The following is a 14,571-nucleotide window of genomic DNA, read 5'->3' on the forward strand; positions in this document are numbered from 1 at the left end:
ACCTATTTTTCTTCCTCCTTGTTCTCTTTTCACCCATCCAAATTTCCCTTCCACCTCTGTATTAAAATAAAAAAAAAAGTCTCCTCCCCATATATTCCTCTCTTCACCCTTTGACAACTTTTGTCAAAAATTCTATAGAAAAAAATTTACATTTGTCCATGGCAGCAAATTCCAACTAGTCTCATTTCTTAGAGTGCTCCATCTTATTTCACTTACTGTTGTGTCACTTGGTACCCATTTCATTCTCATATTCTCTGACCTTAATTCTATTATCAAAGGGAAAGTGCTCCCAAAAAAGCCTCTAATCATTTCCTCATTTCCACACTCAATGATCTCAGTTCACTCCTTGTTGTACTGGAGCATTTATTTTGGCATTTGGATCTGCACTTCACTTTGTCCTTCACATATATTTGCATAAATTTGAATTCAAAATGAAAATTCTCAAGTTCCATTCTTGTACTACTGTGTATATTCCTACAGTATTACCTTGAAATCTACATTTCTCACAGACAGTTCCCCCAGATCATTCTGATGTGTAATCTGTATTTGGGGAAACCCTTGAAAATAGTAGCAGTTTCCTGACTAGTATTCCTGACTGCATTTTCCCCTTCTTGCAAGCTGTTTTCTGCACTATCAAATATTTGATTTAAAAAATATAATGCCCCTCCCCATTTTAAAAGTTTTCAGTGCATGACTATTGCCTGAGAATTAAAGGTCAAGATCATTAACATGGTTTTTAATTCCTTTGTTAATCCTGAACCTTCCAACATCTTTTCCCTTGATGGTGAATCCAGGTCCAGACACAGGATTTCCTTACTGTATTTAATCTTGTCCTCACCAATTTAGTACAAGCACAGAATGTATCTCCTTTTGTATAAATCCATTAAATCCAGCACAATTTTTGAAAGGAAAGTAATTGTATTTTCATTCCTTTCTTGTATTTCTTAAATAGCTTCCTTCAGTTTAACAGTAATAAATAAAATTAAAAAGTGATCTTATATGAGTTTTATTGGAACTCCCTACCCCAATTTTAACTTATAGTAATTATTAATGCATAGTGAATATATATTTTGTTACATTTACTGAATTTTATTTCAGAGGATACCATGTGAGGACATGGAAAAGGAAAATGCAACATTGCTGACAGAATTTGTTCTCACAGGACTTACTCAACAACCAGAATGGAAACTCATCCTGTTCCTGGTATTCTTGGTGATATATCTCATCACAATTGTGGGGAACCTTGGTCTGATTACTCTCATCTGGAATGACCCTCACCTTCACATCCCCATGTACTTATTCCTTGGAAATTTAGCCTTTGTGGATACTTGGTTATCATCCACAGTGACCCCCAACATGCTGGTGAACTTCTTATCCGAGAGTCAGATGATTTCTCTCTCTGCATGTATGATACAATTTTTTTCCTTTACAATCAGTTTAACCACAGAAAGTTTTCTCTTGGCAGCAATGGCGTATGATCGCTATGTAGCCATTTGCAAACCTTTACTCTATCCAGTGATTATGACCAATGAACTATGCATCTGGCTACTAGGCTTGTCTTTCCTAGGTGGCTTTCTTCATGCCACTATTCATGAAGGTTTGTTATTTAGGTTAACCTTCTGTAATTCCAACATAATAGATCACTTTTACTGTGACATTATCCCATTGTTAAAGATTTCTTGTACTGACTCTTCTATTAATTATCTCGTGCTTTATATTTTTGCAGCTTTAATTCAAGCATTCACCATTGTGACTGTTCTTGTCACTTATACATCTGTTCTCTTCACAATCTTAAAAAAGAAGTCTGTCAAAGGAATAAGGAAAGCCTTCTCCACCTGTGGAGCTCACCTCTTATCTGTGTCTTTATACTATGGCCCTCTTCTCTTCATGTATGTTCTCCCTGCATCTCCACAAGCTAATGATCCAGACATGACAGACTCTCTATTTTACACTGTTATAATTCCTTTCTTAAATCCAATTATCTATAGCCTGAGAAATAAGCAAGTCATAGACTCATTGAAAAAGGCATTAAAGGGAAAAGTTTAGGTCTTCTAGTAATATTTCTTCTCTTTTTAGTAAAACAGTCACAAAATTTTTCAGGTTAGATGTGGGTATAATTTTGTACATGTCGAACGTTTTTTGCAATTGCAATTGTCCTAGATTTTTAATGACTTAAAGTGTTAGTATTTAATACACTTAAATTACTTTTATGTATTTGAAAATGTATATGAAATTTTAAACATGTGTCCTCTCCTACTAGAATATTAAAGCAGAAAACAAAGGAAAATATTTTACAGGTTATGCATTCTTCATTTGTCTTTATAAAGACATGAAAAGGTAAAATTGTGTATCTCCTCTGAGAAGAACTTGAGTATGATAAATCACACACCAAATAGATCTGTATAGGCTCGACACTCATATCCCATATACCCTGTATTCGTGGCAGTTTCTGTTTGGGTGAGAAGAGCAAAATCCCAGGAATTCTGTTATCTACCAAATCCCACAGGCTCCTGGGGTAGACTGACATCAGAGAGAAGTTATTCAATCTTATCAACAAAAGAATATAAAATATATGTACTTAAAACATATATCATTATTTTTTATATCCAGAGGTCCAGTACATATGATTAACAGGTCATTTGTTCTTTTTTTGTTTCTCTGAGAGATACTTGCTGCACAACCCAGGGAAGAGAGTAAAGGGATGAGAATCCACCTGCTGTCATTCTTTCACCCAAAATAATCTATATTATTGTTTATGTGTTTAGTTTGTTCATTTTTATTACTCCATGATATATCCACTGTACTAATGGTTTCCTGTCAATTATCTAGATGTTTGCTTAAACATTCACTGTTATGACCCAAAGACTAGATTAGTAATGTAAGCATCTGGTGTCTCTTTCTTCTGCCACTTTCAAGGTCTGATTTGCTAATAAGCTTTTTCCTTGAGTGAGAAGATAGATGTGAATCTATGAGTATATAGTCAGTTATATAACCTGTCGAGTCCCTACTCCAGGTTAAGTACGGAAGGGGCAGGTGGGAGCTTCTCAGAAACTCAAATTTCGTCTGCAGCCCTTTCTTGTACATGTCTAGTCCACAGATTCCTCTTCTCTGGTTTGTCTTTCAGTGCAATCTCAACTATTTTATTCTTTTCTGAAATTCAATAAAGTCTCTCTTCTCTTACTGTGATCCCATGCTTATTTCTTTCATAGATTTATTCCCTTTCGTAAATAATATTTGTCCCATAAGTAGGATGTTAGCAAAAAGGTAAAATATACACTTGTGCAAATAGTGCATTTTAGCCTAGATATTCTGCTTGCTTTAAAAAGAAACCCCCATATGGTGCTTACTGCACCCACTGGGTATGGATATACTCATCCCCTCATCTCCCCTCCCACCTGCCCGACACCCAATGAATGTTATTACTATGTGTGCACATAAAGATTGATCAGTTGGTGCCGATTTGATGGTGAGTACCTGTGGTGTTTTTTTTTTGTTTTTTCCATTCTTGTGATACTTCACTTAGTAGAATGGAGTGACTTTTACCTAGTTATGACATAAATATATGTTGTATATATTTATGTTTGTTTCAAAAAAGGAATATATATTTAAAGTTTCAAATACGAAGAAAAAGAAACTATATATAATTCCATTTAAAAATAAATATGTATATATCATTTAATTAATATATATAAAAAATTATATTCTATTTGCTATGTTCACTCAGTATTTTGGCACACTGCTGATGTTGAATTTAAAACTATCCATTGAAACACTAATAACATGATAGAAGTATTCTCAATTATTAAGAGTATTAAGAATCAAGGTGTATTCATTCCTCAATCTAGAAATTTAAAAGAATTTATAGTTTCTCTGTCTTTAGATATATACACGTATATACATATTTTTCTCCTCACTTTACAATATGTTCTAATGTTCAGGAAATTGCTGACATAATTATCCTAGAGGATGTGGAAAGAAATAAAATAATTAGGAATTAGAAAAATAGTAACAACCACCAATCAAAACTAGAACAATATTTTTTAGAGTCTGGTTTCTGAACTAGCTGTGCTAGAATCTTAACTATTAAACCTATTAGCTGTCTATGAGAACTTCTTTTGTCTAGACTCCTTTTCATTGTTTGTTTCTGTTAAAACAATGTTTCTCAAATTTCAATGGGCATTGTAGCCATCTGGAAAGCTTGTGAAAACAGATTGATTAGCTCCATCACTAAAGTTTTTGATTCAGCAATGCTTGTGCTCTTGATTTGAAAGCACACTTAGGGAACAATTGTTTTTAAATAATCAGTTAAGCAAAATTTTTCTCATTCAAATTATTTAGAGATCAGTCAATATGAAATTTCTACACATCCTATATTCATTACTTAAATAGCACTAGAGCACTATAGAATTATTCTAAATATTTCCATCCCCTGCTTTGTACTTTTGTCTTTATTTGGGGCAGGTTGTTGCAGAATTCAATGAGGCATCTGTTTCAAACGTTGAAATACTGTGCTTCATTTTTTTTATTTCAGCATATTATTGGGGCACAAATGTTTAGGTTACATATATTGCCCTTGGCTCTCCCCACCCAAGTCAGAGCTTCAAGTGTGTTTATCCCCCAGATGGTGCACATCGCACTCATTATGTATGTATATACCCATTCCCTCGTCCCCCTCATCTGCTGGATGCCTGAGGAGTGTTATTCCTATATGTGCACTTAGGTATTGAGATGCTGAGTACATGTGGTGCTTATTTTTCCCTTTTTGGGATACTTCATTTAGTAGAATGGGTTCCAGCTCTATCCAGGATAATAAAATAGGTGCTATATCACTGTTGTTTCTTATAGCTAAATAGTATTCCATGGTATACATATACCACATTTATTAATCCACTCATGTACTGATGGGCACTTGGGTTGCTTCCACATCTTTGCATATAGAATGTTTATGCTGCTATAAACATTCTGGTGCAAATATCTTTTTAATAGAATGTCTTTTGTTCTTTTGGGTAGATGACCAGTAATGGGAGTGTTGGATCAAATGGTAGTTCTACTTTGTAGCTCTTTGAGTTGTCTCCATATTACTTTCCACAGAGGTTGCACTAGTTTGCAGTCCCACCAGCAGTGTATGAGTGTTCCTATCTCTGTGCATCCACATCAACATTTATTGTTTTGGGACTGTTTGATAAAGGCCATTCTCACTGGGGAGAAGTGGTATCTCATTGTGGTTTTGATTTTCATTTCCCTGATGATTAGAGATATTGAGCATTTTTTCATATGTTTTTTGGCCATTATTCTGTCTTCTTTGAAAAGTTTCAGTTCATGTCATTTGCTCACTTTTTAGTAGGGTTGTTTGATTTTTTTCTTGCTGATTTTCCTGAGTTCTAAATAGATTCTAGTTATCAGCCCTTTATGGGATATGTAGCATGAGAATATTTTCTTCCATTCTGTAGCTTGTCTGTTTGCTCTTGTGATAGTTTTTTTGGCTGTGCAGAAGCTTTTTAATTTGATCAGATCCCATTTATTTATTTATTTTTGTTATTGCTGTTATTTCCTTTTGGGTCTTCCTCATAAATTCTTTGCCTAGACCAACGTCTAGAAGAGTATTTCCAATGTTTTCCTCTAGAATTCTTATAGTTTCACGCCTTAAGTTTGTCATCCACCATGTGTTGATTTTCGTTACAGGTGAAATGTGTAGACTCTGTTTCAGTTTTCTACATGTGGCTATCCAGTTTTCCCAGCACCACTTATTGAATAAGGATTCTTTTCCTCAGTGTATATTTTTGTCTGCTTTGTCAAAGATTAGATGGCTATATGAGGATGGTTTTATATCTGGGTTTTCAGTTCTGTTCCACTGGTCTTGTCTCTATTCTTGTGCCAGTACCATGCTACTTTAATTACTATAGCCTTGTAGTATAGTTTGAAGTCTGGTAAATTGATGTCTCCCATTTTGTCGTTTTTGCTTAAGATTGCTTTGCTATACGTCTTCTCTGATTCCATATGATGTGTAAAATTATTTTTTTTATATCCCTGAAAAATGATGGCGGTATTTTAATAGGGATTGCATTGAATCTGTAGATCACTTTGGGTATAGACATTTTAACAATGTTGATTCTGCTGCCCCATGAACATGGTATGGTTTTCCACCTGTTTACGTCCTCTGCTATTTTCTTCCCTTGTGTTTCATAGTTCTCCTGGTAGAGGTCTTTTACCTCCTTAGTTAAATATATTCCTAGGTACTTTATTCTCTTTGTTGCTATTGTGAAGGATATTGAGTCTTTGATTTGGTTCTCAGTTTGACTGTTACTGGCATATATGAATGCCTCTGATTTGTGTGTATTGATTTTGTATCCTGAGACTTTAGTGAATTCATTTATCAATTCCAGGAATCTCTTGGTTGAACCCCTAAGCCTAAATTTAGAACTTCAGTATCAAGACAGTGTGGTTTTGTTGTAAAGATCGACAAATAAAGTGAATAGAACAAAGATAAAGAAAGAAACCCATGATATATGGACAGCTAATTTTTAACAAACATGCAAAGGTAATTCAGTGGAGAATGAATAGGCTTTGTGACAAATTATGTTGGAACAATAGGATATACATGAGCAAAAAGCAATTTTGGTCCTGATAATGTTCAAAAATTTTCATCAAATTGATCATAGACCTAAATATACAACCTAGAAATACAACACTAAAGGCATTAACTGTAAAAGAAAATAAATGTTACATTAACTTTATCCAAATTCAAAGATTTTGCTTCTCAAAAATGTTGTTAAAATTAAAAAAAAACAACTCATAGACTTTCACAAAATATTTTCAAGTTGTATATTTGGTAAAGTGTTTGTATCCAGAATATATAAAGATGTCTCAGAACTCAATAATAACAAAACATAATTTTAAAACGTGCCAAAGTTTTAAACAGACAACCAAAGAAGAAATATGGACGACAAATAAGAACAAATAGAAAAGATGCTCAATATCATTGATCATCCCACTGAGTTCCCTTGTCTTGGTTTTTCCTTGGCTCTTCCCCCTTTGCCTGATAGGATTTCAGTCAGCTAAAAGATGGGGAACCAGTATATGTCTTGATTTGACCTGCAATTTGCATGAGAAAGACAACTGTACCTGGAGCTTGCTCCTAAAACAAATCTAGATCTTTGGCTACATTAAAATTATGTTTTGATGAGCTTAGATGAGATCGTACTAAACAAGGTCATCAAAGCAACAAATTTTATGTATGTAAACTGAGGTTTGTCTGGAAATATCACATGTGACACCTGTGGTGGAAAATAGTGACATAAAATGTAATTTCAGTTGTTAAAAGAACTGCCTATAGTTAATGGATGTTTATAATTTTGAAGACTGTAATGACCTGTGGGACAATTTGTCCAAATCCACAGTGACCAGTAGAAGAGCTTCCCTGTATCTTCCTACAGGAAATCTTCAGGTGTTCTTAAGGGAATTTCAGTTTTCCACTCCTTACTCTTCTGGCAAAAGCACACACTTGTACCATTGGTTGACTCTTGGGTCCAAAGCAAACTTATATAAACAACATGTTTCTGAGCTTGGGCAATGAAACTCACAAATGAATCACTGTGCAAGAAATCTCTACCTTTGTTAATGGCGTTCCTATGTTATTGTATTTTTTGCATGTTAGAGAGCCTAACACTATTAAAGTATCTATACAATTTCTTTTAAGATACAGGTAAGAGAGAAATGATTTTTATATTACTCACTGTCTTATATATAGAAAGTTAAAAACGGTGTTTAATTTATAATAATTTTAGACTGGATTTATAAGATGACACAATAGACAGGTGAGAAATAGCAAGCAAATAGTATATTTTCTGTATATTTTATTTTCATGACTTACTCTGGACAAGCAAAATAGTTATGACTGATTTTTCCCCTTTAACAATGTTCTTTTTATCTTGATTATCTAAGTGTAATGAGTTTATAACATAAGTTCTGATAAATTGAAAAGATAAATAATTTAAAACTAGGTTTAAAGATTTATGTCTTAATGATTCTTATACAAGCAATCTTCTGATGATTCAAATATAAAACTCCATGCTGTTGAATTAAATATATATTCTGAAAAAACTTTTAAGATAAGTCACTTAAACATTAGCTCCTATATCCTTTCACCCACTTGTGATAGTGATTTATCTTAGTGTTATATAAAAAATACTATTAATATACATAATTATGTATATACTAATAGTAGGAAATATGGAGAAAGTATCTGTCCAATGATCAGTTTAATACTTCTTAAATTGCAGTATTTGTGACTTAATAAGTACCCATACAAAAATTCAATTTGAAAATTTTCAGATTATTTAGTAATTTAGGATTACATAAAAGGAAGCCATATCAAATAAAAATACATTTAACAACTGGAATTATTGGCTTTGCTATTTATATAACCTGTATCAGGTTACAGTCTTTGACTTTATTTTATTCTGCTACAAAAATTGGTGGACAAAATAAATATTCTCAAATAGTAAAATCAGTAAGATTCCGAGGGAATGTCAGTTGTAATTATTGTAAAAACAATAAAAAACAACTTTTAATTATTTGAGGAAGTTTCAGGCAGTGTTAGTATCCTTATGAACAACACAAAGTTTGTAAGGTAAAATTTAATATCAGATCTCTCTTTCATGCCAAAATACCAAAGGAACATAAACTTTGTATTTTGAATAATTGAAAAAGAAAAGAATCCCAGGGTTGACATCTTTTAATAATCTTAGGGTTAAGAAAAATATTTACCCCTCACTCCCAAGCCTATGAACTTTCCCCTTTATTTAGTCTTTAGCCTTTCTGTGATGTTTCCTTTCTCCAACTTCTTTGGTTTGTCTTTTCTACTATAATTCATATAGGCATTTGTTATTCTCTACCTATATTTCTTCTTCCTCCTTGTTCTCTTTTCAGACATTTAAATTTCCCTTCCACCTCTCTGTTAAGATAATAAAAATCTCCTCTCCATATATTTCCACTCATCTCTCTTTGAAAACTTTTGTTACAAATTCTGTAGAAAAAATTTACATTTTTTCCTTGGCAGCAGATAAATGTCAACTATTCTCATTTCTTAAAGTGCTCCATCTTATTTCATTTATTGTGTCTCTTGTTATCAATTCAATACTCATTATTCTCTGCCCTTAATTCTATCATAAAATGAAAACTTCTCCCAATAAAGCCTCTAATTATTTCCTAATTTCCACACTCAATGATCTCTGTTTGGTCTTTGTTCTACAAGATCATTTATTTTGACATGTGGCCCTGTACTTCACTTTGTCCTTCTTGAATACGTGTCCTGTCTTTATGTTCACACTCTCAGATTTTCAGCATCCCTCCTGCTTCTCTGATCACTCTGCTTGGTATCCTTTTCTGGCCTCCCCGTAGTCTTTATTTTGTGAGTCACAGCCTTGGTTGCAACAGGAAAGTTGATTGTTAAATGGATATTGTCTCTGACACAGAAAAGTTGCTATGGTTTGAAGAGCCAACTAGAAAAAATGGGCACTAAAAGAAGGAAGCAGGACAGCTGGTTAACAGCAAAAATCATTTCCCAACATTAGCTCAATGAAAGCTGCTTTCACTGCTGCTGACTTTCAGATGCCCTGACAATGTCAGTGTCATTGTGGATACAGGATGAATTTGCTGGAGGCTTGATATGTCTGCCTTGGCTTTTTTTGCCACCAAAATTCTCTTTGACTTTATAACTGCCTCTCTCTTTCCATGTTCCAAAGCTAGTCTGAGGGGATTTGACTGAGCAAACATAGATCAAATCCCCTTATTCTAGGTGCAAAGGGGATGGGAAAATGTCAGCTTTTTTGGCTTCTAGAGTGGGTAGTAGCCTCTGTTCACCACCAAGAATCACCTGGTAGAAAAGGGGATCAGGTTTTGGTCATCTAATAAATGACATACATAGTAGTCTCCCCTAATTTGCAGGGCATATGTTCCAAGACCCTCAGTGGATGCCTGAAAAATCAAATAATACTGAATCCTATGTATACCGTACTATTTTTTTTCCTATACACACTATCTGTGATAAAGTTTAATTTATAAGTTGGGCACAGTAAGATATTAACAATAATAACAAATAATAAAATATAATTATAACACTATAATTAGTAAAATTTATGTCGATGTGACCTATCTGTCTCAAAATACCATACTGTATGTAATATTTTAGACTGCAGTGGTCACAGATAACTGAAACCATAGAAAGCAAAAGGGAACTATAATGCATACTTTTTCACCTCTCTAATATAACTTCCTCAAGTGTCTACCTTTCTCTTTGTCCCTTTGTCTGACATCAATAGCTTATCTATAACTATGCCTTCACTGATTCCCATGACTCCAAAGTCATCATTTTTTTTTTTTTTTAGATTTAATGGATGTATGAGACTAAGTTCATCTCACCTAAATGTTTTGGGGACCATCCTTCCACATTTTGCCAATGCCCCTAAGTCCTCAATATCAATTTCGATGTACTTCTACCCCGTAACCAAGTGACTGAACTCTCCCTCACTAACTATCCCCTCCACAAAGAATATGCACCACAAAGAATATAGAGTCCTAATGACTCTATATTCTGAATTCTTTGAATCTATTTCTTTGTTCCATCATTTCCATACCTCTCATGGTCTAATCACTTCACATGTATTTGAATCACTTGGAGAACAGTTTCAAAATTAAGATTCCTAGGTTCCATTCTTTTATTACTATGTCTATTTCTGCAATATTACCTTGTAATCTATATTTCTCACAAACAGCTCCCCCAGAGAATTCTGTTGTTTAATCTGTCCCAGGGAAAACCCTGGAAAATAGTAGCAGCTTCCTGATTAGTAACCCTGACTCTATTTTCCCATACTTGCAGCCTGTTTTCTATATTATCAGATATTTCATTTTAAAAAATCTCATAATGCCACTCCCTATTTGAAAAGTTTTCAGTATATAACTATTGCCTGAGAATTAAAGTTCAAGATCCTCATCCTGGCATTGAATTCCTTTGTTAATCCTGGACCTTCCAATATCTTTTCCCTTGATGCTGAATCCATGTCCGAGACACTGGATTTCCTTACCATATTCAATCATATCCCCACAGATTTGGCACATAAGCAGAAAGCATCTCATTTTCTCTGAATCTGCTGCACATTTTTTGAAATGAAAATAATTGTATTTTCTTTCTCTTCTTCTATTTCCTAAAAAGTTTCCTTCATTATAGTAGTAATAAGTAAAATTAAAAGGTGATCTGTAAGTATACACCCATCAGGGAAACCAATTTGCTGGTGAGTACATGTGGTGCTTATTTTTCCATTCTTGGGATACTTCACTTAGTAGAATGGGTTCCAACTCTATCCAGGAGAACATAAGAGATTCTATATCACCGTTATTTCTTATAGCTGAGTAATACTCCATGGTATGCATATACCACATTTTACTAATCAACTCATGTATTCGTAGGCATTTGGGTGGCTTCCACATCTTTGCGATTGTGAATTGTGCTGCTGTAAACATTCGGGTGCAGATGTCTTTGTTATAGAATGACTTTTGGGTAGATGCCCAATAATGGGATTGCTGGATCAAATGGTAGGTCTACTTGTATCTGTTTAAGGTATCTCCACATTGCTTTCCACAGGGGTTGCACTAGTTTGCAGTCCCAGCAGCAGTGTATTAGTGTTCCTGTCTCTCCACATCCACGCCAACATTTATTGTTTTGGGACATTTTGGTAAAGGCCATTCTCACTGGAGCTAAGTGATATCTCATTGTGGTTTTGATGTGCATTTCCTTGATGATTAGAGATGTTGAGCATTTTCTCATATGTTTGTTAGCCATTTTTTTTTTTTTTTTTGAGACAGAGTCTCACTCTGTTGCACAGGCTAGAGTGAGTGCCGTGGCGTCAGCCTAGCTCACAGCAACCTCAAACTCCTGAGCTCAAGCGATCCTCCTGTCTCAGCCTCCCGAGTAGCTGGGACTACAGGCATGCACCACCATGCCCGGCTAATTTTTTCTATATATATTTTTAGCTGTCCATATAATTTCTTTCTATTTTTAGTAGAGATGGGGTCTCACTCTTGCTCAGGCTGGTCTCAAACTCCTGAGCTCAAACGATCCACCCACGTCGGCCTCCCAGAGTGCTAGGATTATAGGCGTGAGCCACCACGCCCGGCCTGTTAGCCATTTTTATATCTTCTTTTGAAAAATTTCCATTCATGTCCTTTGCTCACTTTTTGATAGGGTTCTTTGATTTTTTCTTGCTGATTTTACTGACTTCGAAATAGATTCTAGTTATCAGTCCTTTATCAGATGTGTAGCATGTGAAAATTTTTTCCCATTCTGTAGGTTGTCTGTTTGCTCTCATGATTGTTTCTTTGGCTGTGCAAAAGCTTTTTAATTTAATCAGGTCCCATTTATTTATTTTTGTTGTTGCTGTGATTGCCTTTGGGGTTTTCCTCATAAATTCTTTGCCTAGGCCAATGAGTGTGATGTGCACTGTCTGGGGAATGGACACGCTTGAAGCTCTGACTGGGGGGGGGGATTGGGGGGGCATGGGCAATATACATAACCTAAACTTTTGTACTCCCATAATATGCTGAAATAAAAAAAGAGGTGATCTGATAATAGTTTTGCTTTACTTTAAATTGTTCTCCCAGAATCAAATTATATTAAATATTAATATTAGTAAATATGTATTTCTTACATTTACTGCATTTTATTTCAGAAGAAACCAAGTGAGGACATGGAAAAAGAAAATGAAACATTGCTGACAGAGTTTGTTCTCACAGGACTTACATATCAACCAGATTCGAAAATCCCCCTGTTCCTGGCATTCTCTATGATATATTTCGTCACTATCACAGGGAACCTTGGTCTGATTACTGTCATCTGGAATGACCCTCACCTTCACATCCCCATGTACTTATTCCTTGGAAATTTAGCCTTTGTGGATACTTGGTTATCATCCACAGTGACCCCCAACATGCTGATCAACTTCTTTGCCAAGAGTCAGATGTTGTCTCTCTCTGAATGCATGGTACAATTCTTTTCCTTTGTAATCAGTGTAACCACAGAATGTTTTCTCTTGGCAGCAATGGCATATGATCGCTATGTAGCCATATGCAAACCTTTACTCTATCCAGTGATTATGACCAATGCACTATGTGTTCGGCTATTAGTCTTGTCATTCCTAGGTGGCTTTCTTCATGCTAGTATTCATGTGGGTTTTTTATTCAGATTAACCTTCTGTAATTCTAACATAGTACATCACTTTTTCTGTGACATTATCCCATTGTTAAAGATTTCTTGTACTGACTCTTCTATTAATTATCTCCTGGTTTATATTTTTGCTGGTTCGATTCAAGCATTCACCATTCTGACGGTTCTCATCTCTTATACCTCTGTTCTCTTTACAATCTTAAAAAAGAAGTCAGTCAAAGGAATAAGGAAAGCCTTCTCCACCTGTGGAGCTCACCTCTTATCTGTGTTTTTATACTATGGCCCTCTTCTCTTCATGTATGTGCTCCCTGCATCTCTACAATCTAATGATCGAGACATGATAGACTCTCTATTTTACACTGTTATAATTCCTTTCTTAAATCCAATTATCTATAGCCTGAGAAATAAGCAAGTCATAGACTCATTGAAAAAAACATTAAAGGGAAAAATTTAGGTCTTCTAGTAATCTCTCTTCTCTTTTCAGTAAAACAGACACAAAATTTTTCAAGTTAGATGTGGGTATAAATTTGTTCTTGTTGAACGGTTTTTGCAAATGCAATTATCCTAGCTTTCTAATGATTTAATGTGTTTTTATTCAATAAACTGAGAATATTTTTATCTATATGAAAACATACATAAAATTTTAATCATGTGTTCCTCTCATACTAGAATATTTAAAGTAGAAAGCAAAGGAAAACATTTTAGAAGTAGTATGTTCTTCATGTGTCTTTATAAAAACACGAAAAGATAAAATTGTGTAGCTCCTCTGAGAAGAACTGTATGATAAATCATACAGTGAATAGAGCTGTGTAGTCTGGATACTCATATCACATACACCCTATATTGGTTGCAGGTTTCTGATTGGGTGAGCAGGCCATTTGCTCTTTTTTTGTTCCTCCAAGAGATACCTGCAAACCCGAGGGAGGGAGTAAATGGATGACAATCAGCTGCTGTTATTCTTTCACCCTAGAGCATCCATATTATTGCATGTCTTTAGTTTGCTCATTTTTATTACTCTATGGTATTTCCATTGTACTAATGGTTTCTTGTCAATAATCTAGACTTTTGCTTATTCATTTTTTGTTATGACCCAAAGACTAGATTGGTAATAAAAGCATCCAGTGTCTCTTTCTTCTGCCTTTTTTAAAGTCTATTTTCCTAATTAGCCTTTTCCTTGAATGAGAAGATAGACATGAAACTATGAGTATAGTTATGTAGTCAGTTATGTAGCCTGTGTTTCCTACTTTAAGTTGAGTGAGTATGGAAGGGGCAGGTGGGAGCTTCTCAGAAACTCAAACTTCATCTGCAGCCTTCTCTTGTACATGTCTAGTCCTCAGATTCCTCTTCTCTGGTTT

At 34.7% G+C, this 14,571-nt stretch overlaps 2 protein-coding genes across 2 annotated transcripts; both read left to right on the top strand.

Moving 5' to 3' along the window:
• Positions 1-1,071: 1,071 nt before the first annotated feature.
• LOC138386203 (olfactory receptor 5H8-like) lies at positions 1,072-2,046 on the top strand. Its single transcript, XM_069472487.1, has one exon. It carries the CDS (start codon positions 1,117-1,119, stop codon positions 2,044-2,046), a length of 930 nt encoding a protein of 309 aa, XP_069328588.1. The 5' UTR covers positions 1,072-1,116.
• Positions 2,047-12,704: 10,658 nt separating this feature from the next.
• Positions 12,705-13,670, top strand: LOC138386204 (olfactory receptor 5H8-like). Its single transcript, XM_069472489.1, has one exon. The coding sequence runs from the start codon at positions 12,741-12,743 to the stop codon at positions 13,668-13,670; it is 930 nt and encodes a 309-aa protein (XP_069328590.1). The 5' UTR covers positions 12,705-12,740.
• Positions 13,671-14,571: the final 901 nt, after the last annotated feature.

This window comes from Eulemur rufifrons, chromosome 7 (genome assembly GCF_041146395.1).
Source record: "Eulemur rufifrons isolate Redbay chromosome 7, OSU_ERuf_1, whole genome shotgun sequence".
Taxonomy (NCBI): Eukaryota; Metazoa; Chordata; class Mammalia; order Primates; family Lemuridae; genus Eulemur; species Eulemur rufifrons.